The sequence below is a fragment of the Malania oleifera genome, chromosome 2, assembly GCF_029873635.1.
Source record: "Malania oleifera isolate guangnan ecotype guangnan chromosome 2, ASM2987363v1, whole genome shotgun sequence".
NCBI lineage: Eukaryota > Viridiplantae > Streptophyta > Magnoliopsida > Santalales > Ximeniaceae > Malania > Malania oleifera.
In genome coordinates, this window is record NC_080418.1 from 129,173,964 (window position 1) to 129,194,231 (window position 20,268).

Here is a 20,268-nt window from a genome sequence, read left to right on the forward strand (position 1 = left end):
TGATAATAAAATAATATCCCCCCTAAAATATCAAAAAGAATAGCAGTGTAAAGCATCTCCCACAGGATTTTAGCCAGAGAAGTGGCACTGCAGACCAAAATTCTCACTAACAATTTACTACACCGCTCAGGAAATCTTCACTCACCAGAAATTCAACAATGGCAAATTTATTTTTTGGCTGCTGGGAAATTTGAGAAAACACCTCGAGCTCAAATTTTGAGTGGCATCTTGTTTGGGCAAAAACACACCATTCCCTGCCTGCTATGTGAACTTTTGCATACAACCACACAAACAAATTCAATAGATCAGTAAAATCATATGGGATAATAAGATCAAATTCTAGACCCGCGCAAGGGCAGCCTTTTTCATCCCCAGAATAGATTTGCTGGATTCCAACCCAAGCAGGATCCATCAACTAACTCCTCTTGCAAGCTGCTAATTTTTCAAGGATATAATGGTATCCTGGGATACAGGGCTCATAATCCATTAGGCTACAAAAGAATTATAAATATCTTTCATACCAAACCATCAATTTTACATATCAATAACATAACCAAGGCTAATCTGATGGGGAAATAGTAAACTTCTCAAAGTATAATTTTCAATATCTTATTATTAATTTTCACAAATCCAAACTGCAGTTTTTTTTTTTTTTTATTTTTCCTTTCTACTTTTCTTCTTTTTCCTTTTTTTTTTCCTTATGGTTTAATTCTGCAGGTTCCTCCATATGTACAGATTACAATCCAAAAAAAAAAAAGAAAAGGGTAATACTTAAGAGAGCCAAAAAGGAAACCACTGCAGGCAAAAACTCACCAGTCAGCAGTTCTCATTGGTGCGTAATATACAATATACAAAAACCATACTCAGCGCCCAAACCAAAAATAGGCCGCTTACTTTAGCTCTCCTTTAAGCTGTTGAATTCTCTCACTCAAAATTGGGTTTCCATCATTTCATTGCTGCTGGGGAAAATGGGCACTGCTGGCTAATGGTTGTTTTCTTTAATGGTAGTAGTTCTGTCTCTGGCACGGTGGAAGTCATCCAAGCTACGGTACTCTTCCCTAAGCAACCTATCCAATTCTGGATGTTTCCTTAAAGGCGGTTTTTGGTCATGTCCCCCACGGTAATGATGAAATGCCCTGAAAAAACAAAAAAAAACTTATCAGAAGAGATCAGAATACTTGCATCAAAAAGCAGCATCCAACTAGTTGTGTGACAACATGGTTATAAGAATGACACTAGTGCTAGTTACTGTCTACTGGAGTTTCATTTCCCATCTTAAAACAAAACAAAGATGACATCAATAACTAGTGGTAATTTCTAAGTACATCTGCACTGACAGCCTGAGATGTTTTTTAAAAAAATAATAAGCAAGATACCACTTAATCGGTGTGTACCATTGATGCATAACATTGGAGAAAATCTAACTTCCAAAAAAAATCTAAAGAAATTTTAAGGAGTACCTTCGTCCCAAAGTGATCTCTCTCTCACACAAACACACACACTCGCATGTGGTTTCAGCAACCCAGAATCAGGGCAATAAAAATGCATCAAGTCTTCACTATCACATGGCTTCCTCCCCCAAAAAAAAAAAAAAATTTACTCTTCAACAAGAAACTGAACATTTACTTATCTAATGGTGCTTCATCAGGTTCTTAGTATGGCTGCAACTTCAAAGGATTTCTCCTTTTCACTGATCACAAAGATTATTAAGCTACTAATTTAGCCATTTGCTTTCAAGTCAACAATTAATAAAACTCTTCATAGCAGATCGAATAAGATAAGAATAATGATTTTTACCAGTTAAGTACAATATACACATGATGAGCCAGCCAATATGAATAGAATCTCAATCAGACGAAGTAAGAAAAGTTTAAAGAGTACGAAGCAGTTACCAATATTTTTCAAGGCCATAAATATTCCCCTTATTGTAAAAGTCAAGGGTCAGCTGTTCAAAATCCTTATAGAGATCTTCTCTGAATTCCTTCTCCAAACCATAACTGAAATGAGGGAATAAAAATTCGAAAAAACATATATACATCAAATAGAAGCATGTGACAGTGGACAAACATATAATTTTTACTTCCATTCAGTGAGATTTTTCAGAAAAGAATTCTTGTATGGAGAAAAAAAAAAAGACATAATGAAGAAACACACGTGTTTGCACACAACAAATATTAGAACTTTATTAGTAGCCACAACAGCTTTCACTAAACTTAAGATGCTGTGTGAAATACCTATAGAACCTGAAAAGGCATTCTACTCCATAATTATAATTAGCAGCAGCATCTTCCAGAGCCAATTTCCGGAATTCATCATACATTGAAGCAATGAACATGTCTCTAAGGAAATATGACCAAAATCTGTAAAGTGTATTCATCTCCTGCAAGTAAAGACACAAAATACCTATTTCACTAGCATGAACAGGTGTGCCCATATAACGATATAGTCTTTGTATACGTGAAAGAAGAATATAGAGTTTGAACATAAGAATGCCCAAAAACAAATAACAAAACCTCCAGTACATGCGTGCGTGAGAGAAGTGATTTAAAAAGCTCATCTGCACATTAGTCCACAGAAAAGGACTAGAAACTCTAAATAACATATCTAAAACACCTAGAATAATAATAGAGGAAAACAAAAATCACTCAATTATTTCAACAAAAGGCAGAACAATTTTTTTTCTTTTTTCAAAAAAAAGAGGAAAACCATGATTAAACAAAAGGCTCATGAATAAGATCATTAACACAGCTAAAAAGAAAAACAGCTACAAACATATTTTTCTTGCTCAGTTGAAGCCTAGTTTTCATAGATAAGACATGAGATATTCAGACTTGAAAGCCATCCAGAAAATTTTCATTTGACAGAACAATCAAAACTCCACTACATTTAATTTCATAAAATCTTCTAAAAATATAATGAAGGCATCAAGAAGGAAGGTCTCTAAAAATATAATGAAGGCATCAAGAAGGAAGGTCAGAGATGTAGGACACCTCACTGCAACCAATTCCCAACTTCTTTCGTTCATTTAGGCACCGCTTGTGATACTTCAGATACCTATATGGAAGAACAACCACATGATCCAACTTTTACAACACCACACACAAACAAAGGGATATATGTGCATGGATGCAGGCAAAAAAGTCCCAGCATGGGCAGGCACATGTTCAACCACAAAACTAGTATCGACTTACTTCTGCTGTCTGAAACCATTTTCTTCCAAAAGCTGATGACTTGGATGCTGAAACGGTGGAAATGATTTTGGCAGGGAACCCACGGGTGAACTACTACCACCAGAAAGAATCCCATGAGGTGAAACGCTCAATTTTGAAGGCCAGAGCCTGTAAAAGTGATATTCAGCTTTGTATTAACTAATAGTGAAGCTAAAGATTCAAGAGCATGTCAAAAATCCTGAGCATCATTCAGTTAGAATTTTGACAGTAGCCTAGCTTTTGAAACTGAAACTGAAACCGTTCCAATAAAGCAAGCATGAGAAAGTACTTCCAAATTGTTTACCATTGTTAAACCAATCAATCCACAGACACAAGCATAGACAACAGTTGCAGTAAACTTACCCATGACTTTCAGGTGGTGTAGAACCAAAGAAAAAACCTACTGAGTCACTTGGTGGACTATCGGACATAACACCGAGGGAGTTACGACCATTTCCTAAATTCTTGAAGTTGCTAGAAAACAAACGCTGCTTATGGGACAACTGTTGCTTGGGAAAAGTTTTATTGTGCTTCCTTCGAGGATTAGCATTCCCAGACTCCTCATATCCGCTGTTTCCAGCAGAATTTTCACCAGCCTTTTGATTTGATAGTCCTGCAGCATTGCGGGAAGATCTCGGGTTTCCATCTCTATTATCAATAAATGAGTTATTCTTTCTGCGACTTGAGCGCCTGGATCTCAGTTCCTTCAAAAAATGAACATTTTATAACAATTTTAAAGTGCAATACAGAAATTTTAGGAGGAAGACAATTTGAACTACTGCAGAAAAATGCTGAAATTTTGTGAATAACTGGCCCGTCTCAACCTGCTCATAAAAGCAAAGGCCATCGTTTATTGCAGAGGCAAGCTCCTTGGTAATGAATTTTGATTCTTTCCCTCCAGTTTTAGATCCTTCACCCATCATGCTATTCTGCAAGCAGACAAGAGGTACTACCATGAATAATTATGGCTCAAAATATCAATAAGATCCCACTACGTGTTTTGACACGTAAAACAGAGTACTAAAATCATGATCACTTATTGAGCACCACCAAAGAAATCAATTGGACTAGGACCTGTATTGAATACTTCACTTCTATCAGCAATACACCGACGACAAGATTGAACTCAATCAACAGACAACTTGAAAGCTAAGAATTTTATTACATTTCATTTTTCTAAATCAAGATTTTTTCTCTTTTTTTTGTGGAAATATGGAAGGGTTATTAAGCCGGAAGACTACTCAGCTTCCAAAACCCTGAGCTATGCAGGTTTTGAGCTTTTACAGGAAATATGTAATGGCTTAATTCAAGGCTTTCAATGCAGTTTTTTCTTCCTATTCCAGCTCACCGCTTTATTTTTCTCCTCTTCTGTTTTATGTTCCCCTGGATATGACAAAAAACCAGAGCACTTCAATTATTTTCTCCTTAATAAAGAAAATATAAGGTACTTTCCACAAATAATTCCCGATGAAAAGTTTATATCAACCTATCATTTTCTAGATACTGGTAGATATTCAAGCAATCCATGTCCATTTACTGGCCCTCTGGGATGTTGGCCTAGATGCAGGGGCAGAATCGGGTTTCATGTAATTAATCTTGTCGCTGCTCTTCTCATTGTATCATTTCTAGATGTTCTTGTCATTGTTTTTCGTGCATGTATAATTGTGAATGTATCTGTGATTCTCTTCACAATTATTTTTCTTAAGGTTTGAAATATGTTATAGACCCCATAACCTAACAGCTTAAGCTTTTAGGTACGTTGTTGATCCCATAATCTAATAGCTTAAGCTTTTAGGTCAAGTGTTCCCTAAACATGGTATTGGAACAGTGGTTACCAAGAGGTCAAAGGTTCAGTTCAGCTTTTCATTTGATAAGTAACCCTAAGTTAAAATCAAGAGTGCCATTTGGTATTTGTTTTCCTCTCAACAAGCAACCTAGTTGCATGTGTGAGGGAGTGCAACGGCTTGATATACATTATAGAGCACAAAAAAGAGCTTGAGCTTTTAGGTCAAGTAATTTCTTAACAAATTTTATACATGATATGGTCTTCTATAGATTTATTTAAAAAAAAAAATCATTTCGAAAGAATAATTTGTGTTTCCAACAATGCATGGAGAAGTGTCAAAGAGTTTCTTGAAACAAAAAATAAACTCTGTCAATGATGCACTTAATGTAGTAATCTTTTGACACACAACCAGACACGTGTCTAGGTAAAAAGGAGGGCTGCATTAGGTAGCTAATAGCCAACATAAAACTTGTCAGATCACTATGATATGAATCCTTACTGATTACTCACTGAGGGGTCCCCTACAAGTGACGTGTTGCACTTATACTAGCCGGGTGTAACGAAAGGTGGGCGAAGGTCGTCACCCTGAAGCAACTCGCCGTGTCGGCACTTGGGTATGATGTCAAATATACAAGGGTTCCCAAATCACTCTAGACATGGACAGGTAAGCTATTTAATGAAAGTCAAGTAAAAGGCTTAAACTTAGAATTGGCAAATGAGAAAGACCAAAAACAAGCTCATCCTTGCCAATTCATACATGAAACTGTGGAAAAGGGTAGTTAAACAAAGATTAAAACTAGAAACAATGGTCTCAGAAAATCAATTTGGTTTTATGCCTGAAATATCTACTACACAAACTATATATTTTTTAAGAAGATTACTAAAAAAGTTCAGGGAAAAAAATAGGGGCTTGCATATGGTATTTATTGACTTAGAGAAAGCATATGACAAGGTATCTAGGAAAGTTCTGTGGTGGGCTTTAGATATTTATTATAAAAAAAAAGGAATATGTAGTAGGTATACTGATGTCATTAAAGTTATGTATGATGGAGTAATGACTAGTGTTTTGAGCCCTTTGTCTTTTTGCTTTAGTGAGGGTTGAATTGACTAGGAGTATCAAAAATCCATTCGAAACGAACACTATTTCTGTATCTAACATCCTCAACCACCTAACTCGCTACGAGCAGTGTCAAAGATCTGCTACCACCAACAAAAGTGCTCTGCAAAATAGAGATAGCGTCTTCCAAAACAGAAGTTGATCAGTCATGTAAGACCTTCGCATTGTTCTTATAAAACCAATTACAAACCAAAAACACATAAAATCATTCACCCCAATAGAGCAGTGACAAAATTCAAAGTCGTACTCTTGCCAATGACTCGACATAAAACTCCAAGAAAGCCTTCAACTGTTCAAAATACAATCACCTTCCCAACCCACTTAACATTCTGCCTCCAGCTTATATCCTTCTTAAAAATCATACCATGACACTCATCATCAAGGGACACTCAACAACCTGATCCTCAAAGATTTCCATTTAACATCTCCAAAGACTAACATTCCCTGCTTTTTCAAAATGTCTTTGAGATGCTACAACTTCTTCATAAATTTAAAACCTTCCAAAGCACATTCTCCGACAACCCTCAACCAATTTATAAAAGAGTAATGAGTTAGAAACATATTTTCAAAGCAAAGCGAAAAGGAGTACAATCCCACTTGACCTTAATGGACTCCAAAAGAATAGGGAAATGGCTGTAAAAATGTGCTCAGGTGCTCACTTAAGCAGTAGACATCCAAGCAAGGCAAGTCACAGAAGACTGACTCGCCTGTAACCAAGTGAGATGATGTTCACCAGGTGCTGCCCAAGCTGTGGAAAAAAATATCTAGGTAGCTAACACTTCTAAGGGGCATTTATGCTGAGACACCATATTGAACATGAACTCTCTCATTGCTGGGCATTTAGGCCTATGACAAAGCAAAGATTCTTCATCGACCTCTCATCAAGGGATGACGTTTTGTGTTGATGGAAATAATCCTCCATGAAAGCAAGGCCAGATCAAAGGCAGATCCTTCATTGTGATGCTAGGAGAAACTTGTAGGAGAGATGTTTGTAATCATTTGCAAGAAGAATCATATTCAAATCAGTGGGTGAAATTGTCATCTTGGCTTATCCGGTAGATCAATCATAATGTGACCTCAACTAGGACCCATGCGAGCAGCTTTGATAGCAGGAAAAGATTTGGTCAAATCAACTATCTGGTGGCAAGAAAAACTCGAGCTAAGAAATTTCTAGAAGCAGGTTTGATCTCTGGCAGTCAGAGGTATTCGATTTTCATTCCAGGGGGATTGCTAGGACTTAGCTGGAGAATTTTTGTGAGAGGACTTCAAGATTTTTTGGCCACACAGGGTCAAGCATCCAAAATTTGAAGGAAATTCTACCAAAATGTTGGAGGATGTTTTGATGGGGTTAAACAATGAGAGCAAGAGCAAAATTTATTTGTTTGTGCTTCATGTGGTGGACAATGGCTTCTTCCACGGTTCAGCTTCCCCAGCTGGCAGGGAATATTAGCACTAGTTCAGCAGCCTTGATAGGTAGTAAGGAGGATGTGGCGGTGGGTGTACCAAAAACAGAGCCTGGTTATTAAAAAATGGTCCAGGTGTATGGGTGATTTTGGACTTGCATTGTACAAATTCAAACATAAAAGGGCTTAAGGGATTTGGACCAGATTTTAGGCTTCCAAAAAGAATATGATATGATTAATGGACAGGTTTCAGTTAGCCCAGTGCATCCACTGCCTTTTTGTCCGATAGTTATGAGGTCCAAAATACAGGTAAGCCATTAATCAAGCCCAAAATATGAGAAAGCCTCTGGATCAAAATTTGCAGATGAATAGGTGATGCAGGGCAAACATCAAGGTTCTGCAGCCATGAAGAAATTACGAGAGAAGAAGAGAGGAAGGGAGGGGAAGGGAGAAGAGAGGAGATACCAAATAGGGGGGGGAGGGGGGGGGGGAACTCACATTCAATCAACAATTCAAATTCATCAATAACTGCCTAAATCATGGCTTTCACAAACTATTTATAAGAAAGCATCTAAATACATGAAATTACACACATGCCCCTAAAACTACATTACATTACAAAGATACCCCTAGAATACACAATTACTACAAACAAGCCCCCAACATAAATAATCCTATTACAAGCAAACTACACACACATACTTAAACAACTAACTAAGCACATTTGGGTTTCGGACCCAATAAACCATTCACCACATTCTTTGACAATTGGCCTCCTAATTGGGTTGAAATGATCCATCCAAATAGCCGCATCTCGTCCTACATCAATAGGGTGATTCCCTGGGCTTCAGAGATAATTGGCAAATTAGATCTTCCAAAAGAGGTGCTACTGCAACTGGAGAAGGCTACATATTCTTCACAGGCAAGGGATGATAGATCCATGGGTTTTCGTAGGCCGAGGTTGGGGAAACACAGGGTGGCCTGGGCAAATCTAGTTTTGGGAATCTGATGTCTCTGCTTCCTTCAAGAATGAGAAATGTGGTCATGAGGAGTCTGGCCAATGAGCATCCTTCAAATATCTATTGATGGGTATAGGGATAGTAAGGCTCAGGTAATTTATGTGGATGATATTCAAGTTCAACTTGGAGCAGTGGTAGTGTAGTGATGAGGGAAATAGATGTGATAAGGCTAGGGTACAAATGTTTACTCTTGACAGGCAGTGGAGGAAATGGAAGCTAACAGTTAAAACAGGGATTCAGCTTAAAAGGGTAAGGAGGAGAAGAAGCATTGGGAAGATATGCCTGAGGATGAGAGTAATGTAGCCAGTGAATTTGCCTATCATGCCAGTTTGTTATTGGATGACTTTCAGAAACAGTATGAGTATGCGTCTAATTCCTTTGACTTAGATGGGGACCTATTGTTTGTGTCACCGTCTCCAATGGAGGGTTTGGAGGGAGCTCCTACTTATGAGGAAGATAAACTGGGAAAGAGCAGCAATGTTCTGTGATGGGATTTTGCTTATTCCGGTGGAGGAAATTAATGGAAAGAATGTAGAAGCCCAAAATCTATTGGGTAAGATAGGGTCATGGATGTCTCGTCTAAGAAGAAATGAAGTTCGCCCAGATGTGGCAAAAGGAAAATGAAGAAAGGCAAGTCGAAATTAGCAAACTTGCAGTGTTTGGTGAATTATGATGGCAGGGGTTTAAATAGGGGTTTTCTTAATTAGGGGCTGTTAGTTCTTTCTCTTTTTTCTTTGCTTTTGCCCCCTTCCATTTTGGCTATTTTTTTTTCTTTTCAATGATTTTTGTCCTCTCTTATTTTGTAATTCTCTTAAATATATTTCTTTTTTCAAAAAAATATAAGAGAAAAAAATTGAAAGTGAACAAGACTCCAAATAAACCAAGATGACCCATGCCTAGAATTCTTTTAAAGAACAAAGAGCCAGCAACATGGAATGCTCTCTGGGCTAAAGAGGTGTCTCAAAATGGTGCTGTTTACTTAAAAAACAAAGGTCCTCCTATGAGCATTTTGCTGTCAAGTTGATTTGTTAATTTTTTGGTACTTGCTTCCTATTGCAAGTTTTATTGTACAGGGGTGAGCTGGTGTCCACCAGAGAGCATTCTTTGCTGAGTTCAGTTACTGGAATCTCCATAGATTCAGATGGTAGATTTCGGGTGTTTTCGCAATACATCAAAGTAGACAGGAATATTTTCCATTTCAAGACGTATCACTTCTGATGAACTGCATACGTAAATCATCTCTTTTGGTTTTAGGGGTGAATGAGCTTCAGCGAGCAAGGGATCTACTTCAAGAATTTGATCTAACAAATAAGTTTATCCATGGATTAAGAAATTAAGATTCCAAAGTGGAGTTATCTTGATGAGCTTCTTGGAAAATAATTTCAGAAAATTAATTTCTATTAAACATTTTCTTTTATTCTAATAGAAGCTTCTGCTGCAAATTCCACATGGTCATGAGGCTTCTGGATGATGGAAATTGTTCAGTAAACTGGACGAAATTTCAAAACGCCCAGGAAGGAATATTCTGCAGTAAAGACAACTGAATGCAGGAAGTGTGGTTCATCTGATCTTATGGAAGTCAAACTCAGGGGGTCAGTGTTTTATCATTTGTGGATATCCACAAGGTTGAAAATCAATCAGAGATTGAAGGGGAAATTGTGGCTGTACTTTGCAGATGGTGGACAACAATGGTGCCGGAGAAATCAGTTGGAAGGAGACATTTGTTGGGCAGCAATCACAGGTGTATTCCAATTTCAAGTTCTCCCAAGATTTGCTTGAAGTTGGAGAGAATGAAGGTCACAGTTGGACTGGGGCTGCATAAGAATATATATATATATATATATATATATATGGGCTTTCTCATTTGGGTCTGCCATTGCTGAAGAAGTTCGGCCACAGTTTTATAATAATGGGAGCTTTGCCTAGCTCTTACTGGGCCTATTAGTAGGGTTCGAAGGCTGGCTCGAGTGGCTGTGAGAAATTGTGTTAGAACCAGTAATAAATACAAATGTGCTGTTAAAGCCCAAGTCCAGAGCTTCAGAATCTGTTTCAGCAACTGGAGAATGGACGGGAGACTAATTATTGAAACTTTTATGGTGTGGAAAAAACAGTAGTATGTGGAAGGTTCTCTGAACAAGTTCGTGAAGAGGATAGTGAAGAAACATGAGGAGAAGATTGCCCAAACTTCTGTGATTTGGATTAGGGGAAGGAGCTAAAGCAAGATTCTTCCTGATGATTTGCTGTATCAAGGGGCTAGTGTTGATGTCTTTGTTTGGGTAAAGGTGGGAAATTGCTAGAACAGAATATTGTTTTTTCCTAGATTAAAAAAAGAAAAGAAGAAGAAGAAGATATATTAAAAGAGGAAGGGAAAGCAAGAAAAAGAGGACCAAGGGTCCAAAAAAAATTAATCTAAAAATAAAGAAAGAAAAACAACCACAAAGCATAACTACCGACAAAAACAACCACAAAGCATAGCTACCCACCAGCCAAAAGACCAAACCAGCCCTACCAAGAAAGCCCTTTGCAAATTTGCCGATTCCATTTTATCCTTCTTAGCCTTACTTCTGCCACCATCCAAGCTGACTTCCTATACCTTTGAATTAGATGATAACCCCATGTTATCCAACAATAGTTGAAACCAAGAGCCAGGGACAGGCTCATCCTCGCCAATTCCATTCTTGTCTGAACCTGAAACTCCCACAGATCTTATTCAAACCCAATTTGTTCACGAACCTCATAGAAAAAGTAGCCTCCATCATAATCAAAGTCACTATCCAACTCATCCACCTCGTTTGGAACATCACCCATTTCTTTCGAATAGAATTTCCTACACTTAACCATTTTGCATAGATCAATTGCAGGCCCAAAGGCTCATCGTCATCAATGTGAAAGCAGCCTTCACCGACTACAGACTTTGATGGAATTTGATTTTAAAATTTCCTAAAAAGACAGGCTACAAAGCGCAGCATTAATTCTTTTATGAGAGTTTATAGCTTTTTAAATAAACATAACAATACAATACTTAGAGCTGAAATATTATAAATTAAATACTTCAATGACAAATATAACACATGCGGTATTATAAGGTTGAATAACTAAAATGGTGTCCCAGGCCACAAGAACCTCTGCTTTGTGAGGGTAGGGGGAGGGTCCTCAGAGTGTATGCAGCCTTACCCCTGCTTTTATGCAGAGAGGCTGTCTCCTTGGAGTCAAACCCATGATTAATTAGTCACAAAGGAGCAACGTTGATCTTGCACGCCCTCATAAGGTGCAATAAATGTAATATAATAATCATATTAAACACATTCAATTAATACAGATGAAATTAATAAATTAGTGGAACGTTATTTATCATAGGTAATTGAATACATATAATAACGATCAAATAAAACTTTGTTGTTTGTAGTCAATATCTAAGTTTAGTTTTTCATGCAATTTCAAGCGTCTGAAATATTTAGTTTCAACAAAAGAAGAAACGATTAATTAAGAAGTAATTTCAATTTGAATTTTGAATATTTAAGAAATTTATTTCATAGTTAAAAATTTTGGCAAATTCCGCTGAAATTTCAAGATTTCAATAAATTTCAAATAATTAGTGAAAATTCCAAAAGAAATTTTGTATGATGGGAATTGGCTTTTAACAATTTTGTGGAAATTTAAGACCATGCCTCTGAGAATGCATGAGTTAGTGTTTGCCAACTAAAGGAAGTTGCTAAGTATTAGATGTAGATCACTAGAGTTTTATCCTTACCTTTCCCTAGAAACATCAAGAGCTGAATGTGAATAAGTATTAGATGTCGTTGTTGAGGAAAGCTCTTAGGCCATTGTTCCTTTTTATTCATATTCAGCTCTTGATGTTTCTAGGGAAAGGGTAAGGATAAATCTCTAGTGATCTATCCTCTGAGAATGTATGAGTTAGTGTTTGCCAGCTAAAGGAAGTTGCTAAGTATTAGACGTCATTGTTGAGGAAGGCTCTTTGGCCATTGTTCCTTTTAATTCACATTCAGCTCTTGATGTTTCTAGGGAATGATAGAGCACCGGAGATGTCTTCACTCATTTTACTGGAGGGTTGTCAGTTAATAGGACTGATGGTAGAATTTGGTTTTAGGACTATTCAAGGAAATATTCTTGAAAATTTTTCCTCTCTCATCTTACTAAGATTGATAAAATCTTTCATCTTCATCAGCTGAAATTCCCTCTAAGATAAAGGCTTTTGTCGGGTTGATATCCCTTAATAGAGTTGTTAAAGCTTGATATACATAATTGACCCACAACCTAACAGCTTAAGCTTTTAGGTAAACTGGTAATCTAACATGGTATCAGAGCTGGTTACCAGGAGATCCTGGGTTCTAGACATGTTGCCCATGTTTACTGTATGGTATTTAAAAAATTATTGTATAATGGGTCAACACCAACAATCTGCTAAAAAGTAGGAGGCCTTCTAAAGCTCTGTTCTTGGATGTGTCTTCTGTGTGGAAACAGTTCAAAGGATGTGTTTCACTTGCTTATTCATTGTTATTTTGCTTGGAATTTGGGCAGTTCTCATTTTTTGGGGTGCTTGATGAAATGCAGTATGCCCAAAATCAGAGGAACATATGCTTGTTATTTCTTTTGCCGATTTTGTGAAAAGGATGCTAAAAGGTTCTAGAGATGCGCTCTTTGCATGGCTTTAAATTATGACCGTTATATAGAGTAAAAGCCATTGCGTACCAAAAAATAAAGGCGCTGATACTGTTTCGGACCACTATAGCAGTGTGGAGAAAATTCCTGGCTATAATGGCTGTTACGCTTCCGTAACAGACGTTACACATCTGTTATGGGCTGTAACCAAGCCGTTATGCCCCATTACACCAGAGGCACCTTCCAACAGCCTTTAACTCAAAAATACCTCATTTCTTCCCAATATTTTTTGCCTTCTGCGGCATTTCTCCTTTTCCCTAGCTCATCCTGCTTAGATTTAGTGATCTAAATCTGCAAAAATAGAAGTTTGTACTTGAAACTGCCGTCCGAAGGTCAAGTGTGTGCTTCCCCTTCCTCATGGCAAAAATTTTATCCATTTGAGAACAAAATTGTTGTTGTATGGAAGTGATTTGGGCAGATCTGAGTGGAAAATCAACTTGGAAGCTTAGGATTTGGCCCATTTGGGCGGATCCAAAGTGGGTTTGAAAAGATGGCCAAAATCCTCCTTTTTTGGCTGCTGCAAGTACTGCCAACATATCCCCCCCCCCCCCCACTTTTTTTTTTTCCCTGCTTAAGCAATTTACGCAGCTGAAAGCTGAAGATTAATACCAAAGATTTATTTGATTTATTTTAGATAATTACACTTTTAAATTTTACGATAATATAAAATTCCAGTTAACTAGGTTTTTAAAATTTACTTATTTAACTTATCACTTATATTTATTTTTTAAATATCCTAATTTCTTAATAGTTGGTGCTTAATTGTTAATTTAGTATGATTAATATTACCTATAGCTTAACTAATTAATTTGTGTAATAGACCTAAATTTCATAATGTGTAATAAAAATTAATATGCTTAGTTATTGTTATTTTGAATATTAAAATTTAAAAATTAAAAAATGCAAAATAATATATATGTAACTATTAAAAACAATGATTACAATGTGCGAAGACTACTCTCTATTTAGTATTAATTTACTTAATGAGCCTAAATTGCCTACCTGTATCGTAATATTTTATTGATATTGATGAATCATGTGCATATATATATATATGTATATTCATTTTATGTTTCTAACTAATTGGTTGTCAATTTCAATCACATCTCCGAATTGTTTAGTCATTAAAGTAGTGAATAGTATAAAAAACTATGCCTTTTTATGTAAACAGTGCACTGAAATTAATATAAAAATCATGTTACCTATTAAAAAAGTGTTTGTAGATTGAATAAATGCAGTCAAAATTCATTAAAAATCATGTTTTAAAGAATTCCATCATTATTCTTCAATTTTGACATAGTTTTTCATGCATGAAAAAATTTACGACCGCTTCCCATTACGTGGCATCCGCTTATCTTGCGTCCAGTGACACCTTTGACCATTATGCGACGTTACCTGCAACCGTGATTTAAAACCATGGCTCTATGTGCTGTGTTGTGGGAAATTTGGCTAGAAAGAAATGCTAGAATATTTTTAGGGTAGAGTTTCAATCAGTTTCATTTGGGACGGGATTCAATAAATGGCTTCTCTTTGGGCTAATCGTGCTGGCTGTTTTACGCAGTGCCATTTCCAAGATATCAACAGAGATTGGAGTGCTTAATCAATATTTAGTTATATTTTCTATTTTCTTTTGCTAGAGGGACTTCTTGTTTTCCTTTTTATGTATTTTTTTCTCCTTCTGCTTTTAATGAAGTTTTTTTTCTATAAAAAGGGTAGTTTTGGAAACACAGACAGGATGCTATACACACGCAAATATGCAATGGGGAGATGCAATGTACATATTGCCCAGAGATATTTTGTTTTCATACAGAAGATAAATATAATTGCATGGGAAAATCACGGGGAAAAAATACAAGAAGGCTCTATTAAGAAAAAAAATCCCCAATTTTAATAACAAAAAGGTAGCAAAAATAAAAAGATAGCTCTTTCACCGTGTCGGTCTTCCACCATATAAGAACTTGCTATCTCAGTTTGTCATGTTTATGTCCCTTCAACCATTCTCCAAGAATTCCTTTTTTGGGATAATGAAGAGTATGGTATTGAAAATGAAAGAAAAGGGAAAAAGGACTCCAAGCAGGAGTTGCCTAAGAACCAGTTAGAAGAAAGAGGTGAACACAGGAAAGGCCCTCAACAAAATCTATAAAGAGCCGTAACTATTACAAAGGGAATCCCTAGTCCAAAATTGTGAGGAAAAAAATTGTCTCCCTTTCAGACTCCATGAAGTTTTTCCTCCCCCTCAAAAGGCTCAGAAATCCCTCTCTCGAGATAACCTGAAACATAGAAAGAAGAATATTTTCCTACAATCAGCACCTCTCCAAGCCTTCAGTTTCCGCTCAACCTTCCTGCTGCCACCCATTAGATGCCTGGAGAAGCAAAACCAGGCTCCATAACATCTTCACCCATTTGCAGTGCAAAGAAGATGGTTAGACATCTCTTCCTGTTCTTTTCACATATAGCAATTTGTTAACTGTGCAGAGAACCCTTTTCAAGTACATCCACACCCATTTAAAGATCAAACAAAAAAAGATGGTTATAAGTCTCTTGCTATCCTTTACACATATAGCCCCTGTTAGCTGTGCAGAGAATTCTTTTAAGTTACCGAATGTAAATATTCTTCCCTCAGTTTCGTCTTAAGTGAAGAATGATATCTTAGTAGCAATCTTGCTTTTACAAGTGACTCTCCATTGTATCTGAGGAAGTTCTCTGAACCTGCATCCCCCTCAATCAGGGTTCAACAAAGAATCTCCCTTTCTTGGCCACACATCCATCTGAGGCCATCATAACATCCTCCTTTAACGCTTAAAATTCTTCCAATTCTGAATCTTTGAAATTTCCTTTGAAGTTAAAATTCCATTTAATCTTACTGCCTTCTCACCCATAGCAGCTGCTGACCAGTACATCTTTGTTAGGATATCCTGAATAAACTGCAGAACTGAGTTTTAAGAGCCGTGCTCCAGCACTACAAGTCATTCAAAGACTCTGACCTCATTCAGAGGCTAAACCTTTAAAGAAGTCTTCCAAGGCTCCCATCTTTTTTCTCATAAATTTCTATAATAACCCACCCCACTCCCAGTGGGAGGCCTTAAGCACACATTGACCACCCAACCAATGTCACTCTCCATACGTGGCCCTCAACATCACCCTTCAATAATTGGCCTGCTCCTTCCAAAGTCTATGAAGACACTTCCCAAGAAGTGCCTCATTCATAATGTTAAAGTCTAACACACCCAGCCCTCCCCTCTCAAAAGGCAGTTAGCTATCCCCCATCTGACCAAATGATATTTGAATATTCTGTTACTACTACCACACAAAAATCTCTTTTGTATGTGCTCTAATCTCTTGTGACCAAATCTGGAATGAGGAAACTGGCATTGTATTTTCTTTCTTTTTGTTTAGCTGTTTTCCTTTTGCAATGGGAGGATATATTGTTCTCCTTTGCTCCCTTGTTCTTCTTTTGTTTGTTGTACTCCTTCTTTCTTCCTTCAATACAATTCTTTGTTTATCAAAAGCAGGAAGAAGAGGGGTGGGGGGCGAGGGGGTGGATGGTTTAGGTTGGACAGAATGCTTTGATTACCTCCTCTCAATGGCAGCGACCTTTCCATAATGCCAACCTGCTTTTTATTTTCCAATTTCTCAATCACTAGACCCCAAAATATGTTCTCCTTGAATTAGAGAGAAGAAAGACTATTGACTCCACATCCTAACTAACCTCTACCCATCTGGCCCACTGCTCCAACTGAAATGAGAGATTCCTCCCATGGTTAATTTTCAGCACAGCTTCAAATGCTAAAAGAGAACATTTCAGATTAAGTATTTTCCCTTCCACAGCATCAGAGAAAATAATAGTGTCATCTATGAATGCAAGATGAAAAACACTAATTGTTTCCCCCTAGAGTTTTCCCCAGTTTCAGCTTTACTCAACATCTTGCTGAGCATCTCCAATGTAAAAATAAAAATAAAAAATTAATTAATTAATTTTAAAAAAAAATAAAAGGCAAAGGGGAGAGAGGATCCTCTTGTATTTGTCCCCTACTCAAGCCGAAGGAACAAATTGGATGGCCATAAACCAGAGAACTGCACTACGGAAACACATTTTTTGAATCCTAGCCCACCCATCTTTGCATGAAGCCCATCCTTTCAGGACATCAATGAGAGATGACTAAATCGAATTTACAAATCACTCTCAGAATTCCCTCGGATGAGAATCCACCACTTCATTGGCCAAATTTCATATAAAATTTGTCTAACCTTAACGAAGGCTTGCTGATTGCAGCCCACAGCTTACACAGTCACTTTTTCCATCCTAAAGACAAGTTAGACAAGTACCCTTGCCAAATAAGCTGAAGACACTACCAACAAAACTTATTGGCTGATAGTCCCAAATACCATCAGCTCCACTTCTTTGGGAATCATAGCATAGGAGGCACTTTAATTCTACTCCACTGCAAATTTCCTTAAACATAGACATCACATTCTCCTTCACAGCCCCCCACCACTGCTAGAAGCCTCAAGGTGAGAAGGCCAAGGTCTGGGAGCTCTAATCCTGCTCAACTTTTTCAGGCTCTAGTGACCTATTCCTCTACAAAAGGATCAACTTATCTGTTTACTTCCTCCCTTCCACTAGTTTCAATTTCCAACTCAACCAATCTGGTTATGTAGTTATAGGTCTCCTCTAGCAATTTATCATATAAACTCCCGATCCCAACCTTGATCTCTCCTCTAGAAAGCAACTCAATATTGATCACAACAGAACTTATAAAATTTTCATCACCGTGTGATGTGGAGGTCACGGATTCGAGGCGTGAAAACAGCCTTTTGCAAAAATGCAAGGTAAGGCTGCATACTATAGACCCATTGTGGTCCGCCCCTTCCTGGACCCCGCATACGCGGGAGCTTTGTGCACCGGGCTGCCCTTTTTTTTTTTGTATGCATTGGCCAGTCTTGAGCAAAAAACTCATGTTTTGTCTCCATTTTAAGCCAAGACACTGGACTTTTGTCTTCATCTCTTTCTTCCTCATTTAGCCTGCCTTCCACCTCTTTGCTATCCAACATGTTGACTTCCTCCATAAGGTTCTTTTTGTTCGTGTTAATATCTCCAAAGTTTTCAAGGTTTCAATAATTTAAATTCTCCTTATGCTTTTTCGTCTTGACTACAACAATGAAGCTTGTCTTACCTCTAGCTGTGGCCTGTTTTCTACCTATTCTTACCCATTCCCAAATCTCACAGCCTCAAGCCATACGTTCTACAAATCTGAACAGAGATTTACCATACAAACATAACTCCATATTTCAAGAAAAGGTTCCATTTTTTTTTTTAATTCTTGACCCTTTTCATCTAAGGATGACGCTCATCTTCCCTCACCCCTTGGGCTATTCCCATCTATCCTTAACCAGATTCCCAAATCTCACTGCCTTGAGCCACATGCTCTGAAGCCTGAAATGAGATCTTCCTTGCAACATAGACCTCACATTCCAAGACAATAAGACGGTAATCAGAGATAGGTCAGCAGAGAAGCTTTTAAAGAGACCCCAGAAACAGCTTGTCCCACCTGCCGAGCTGTCAGAAGAGGGTCTTCCCCTGAAATTATACCTAGTTATCCTCCCCCATCAGCCCCTCTTAATAAAAGATCCACCAGAGTTAGTGCTCAAAAAGTCTGCGTAGTATTCCTCCCCACTACTTTGTTCCCCTGAAAACAGGACTAAAAGTCCCCAGCTACACACTAGGGATCAGTCCATTTTTCTCTTAGCCTGTTCAGTTCTATCCATAGGGAAGGTCTCTTAGCTGCACCGTCTCCATTGCCATGCACTCTATAAAGATCCAGCATCTACTTTATTGTATGAAACTGGATTTAAAGGAGACTAAACACAATAAAAAGCCAGATGGTTTGTGAATCACATTTAAGTTCCACATGAGGAAACTGCCCCTTCCAAATCCCTAAACTTCTAATCCACAGTACTCAAGTGTTTTATAAGCTCTGATGTCTCATCTGTCATATGATCACAGCTTTGTTTCCTGTAAACAAATATGATCAGGTTTTCAGTCTTACAAAAAATCTTTCAGAACAGCTTTCTTGTGTCTGCCATTTATATACCCCACACATTTCAAGTAATTTTTTTTTAGCATTACGATCATATCAGATTGAATCAATGCTGTAGACACTGATAGTGCACTCCCCGCTCCCCATTCCATTGCTTTTTGTCTTCTCGTCACCAACATTATTGACTTCATTTTTTCCCTCTTCCCCTCTCTTTTCCATGCTTATGAAAACCGATATGCCAACCCTTCAAGGCCGTCAAAGGTAACCCCTATTGATTCATGAATGTATTCACCTTCCTTAATAACCTTCTAGAGAGTTGTTCTGGTTGCAAAGAACTATGCTATGTGACCTCTGACACTGCCTTCTCAAGTATGTTATACTCCCAAACTACATCTGGACAATCAAATCCCACCAGCTTATCTCTAAGGATCACAACTAAAATTACCCATTCCTTCCCCCCAAGTGCAGAAACAGTGACAAAAAAAAAAAAATAACCTGTAAAACAGGGAGTCAGAAAAGTCAAGAACAATATGGGAGTCTATCATGTACAATCCACTATGCCAATTAGTAATGGTGCAAGTCCATCTGTCTTTTTATGACATTCAGCAGTGCAGCTGATCCTTTGAAAAGGCTCTTCTTTCCTTCCACATGGACCAAAAGAAATGAAGGGAAAGAAGAATAAAGCTGCATTTTTTCTTTAATTGACCAAATGCCTTTCCAAACCCAGATTTCTTTCTCCACTGTCATAGCAGTGAACCACTGCTGCCTGAACATCAAATGGCCAAATCTCAGATGTTACTGGTCCAATAACAGACACCTCTGGTTCAAGAAAGACACTGCTACAATCAACCATATTCTTCTTTTCACTACTTGAACATTAATATCCCCACAATCCGGTATTATTACACTATAATTATATTTATAAATTTTAATAATAAATTATTATAATATTAAGGATAGAAAGAAATAAAAAATGAAAGTAATATTATTATTTGTGTTGACTTTTTTGTTATTTA

The 20,268-nt window shown here is 37.4% G+C and overlaps 1 protein-coding gene across 3 annotated transcripts in view; it reads right to left on the reverse strand.

Annotated features, from left to right (window-relative positions):
* Window positions 1-584: 584 nt before the first annotated feature.
* The window catches only part of LOC131147836 (la-related protein 1A), a 40,275-nt gene continuing 20,591 nt past the window's right edge, over window positions 585-20,268 (reverse strand). For 2 of the 3 annotated variants that reach the window (XM_058097442.1, XM_058097443.1), the window contains exons 8-14: window positions 4,034-4,138; window positions 3,573-3,913; window positions 3,192-3,338; window positions 2,991-3,054; window positions 2,235-2,380; window positions 1,893-1,997; window positions 585-1,136 (exon numbers count right to left, since the gene is read on the reverse strand). In XM_058097442.1, the coding sequence (XP_057953425.1) occupies window positions 983-1,136; window positions 1,893-1,997; window positions 2,235-2,380; window positions 2,991-3,054; window positions 3,192-3,338; window positions 3,573-3,913; window positions 4,034-4,138 (1,062 nt within the window). In that variant the 3' untranslated portion in view covers window positions 585-982. The remainder of the gene's footprint in view (window positions 1,137-1,892; window positions 1,998-2,234; window positions 2,381-2,990; window positions 3,055-3,191; window positions 3,339-3,572; window positions 3,914-4,033; window positions 4,139-20,268) is intronic. The other variant, XR_009134946.1, reaches the window with a different exon arrangement.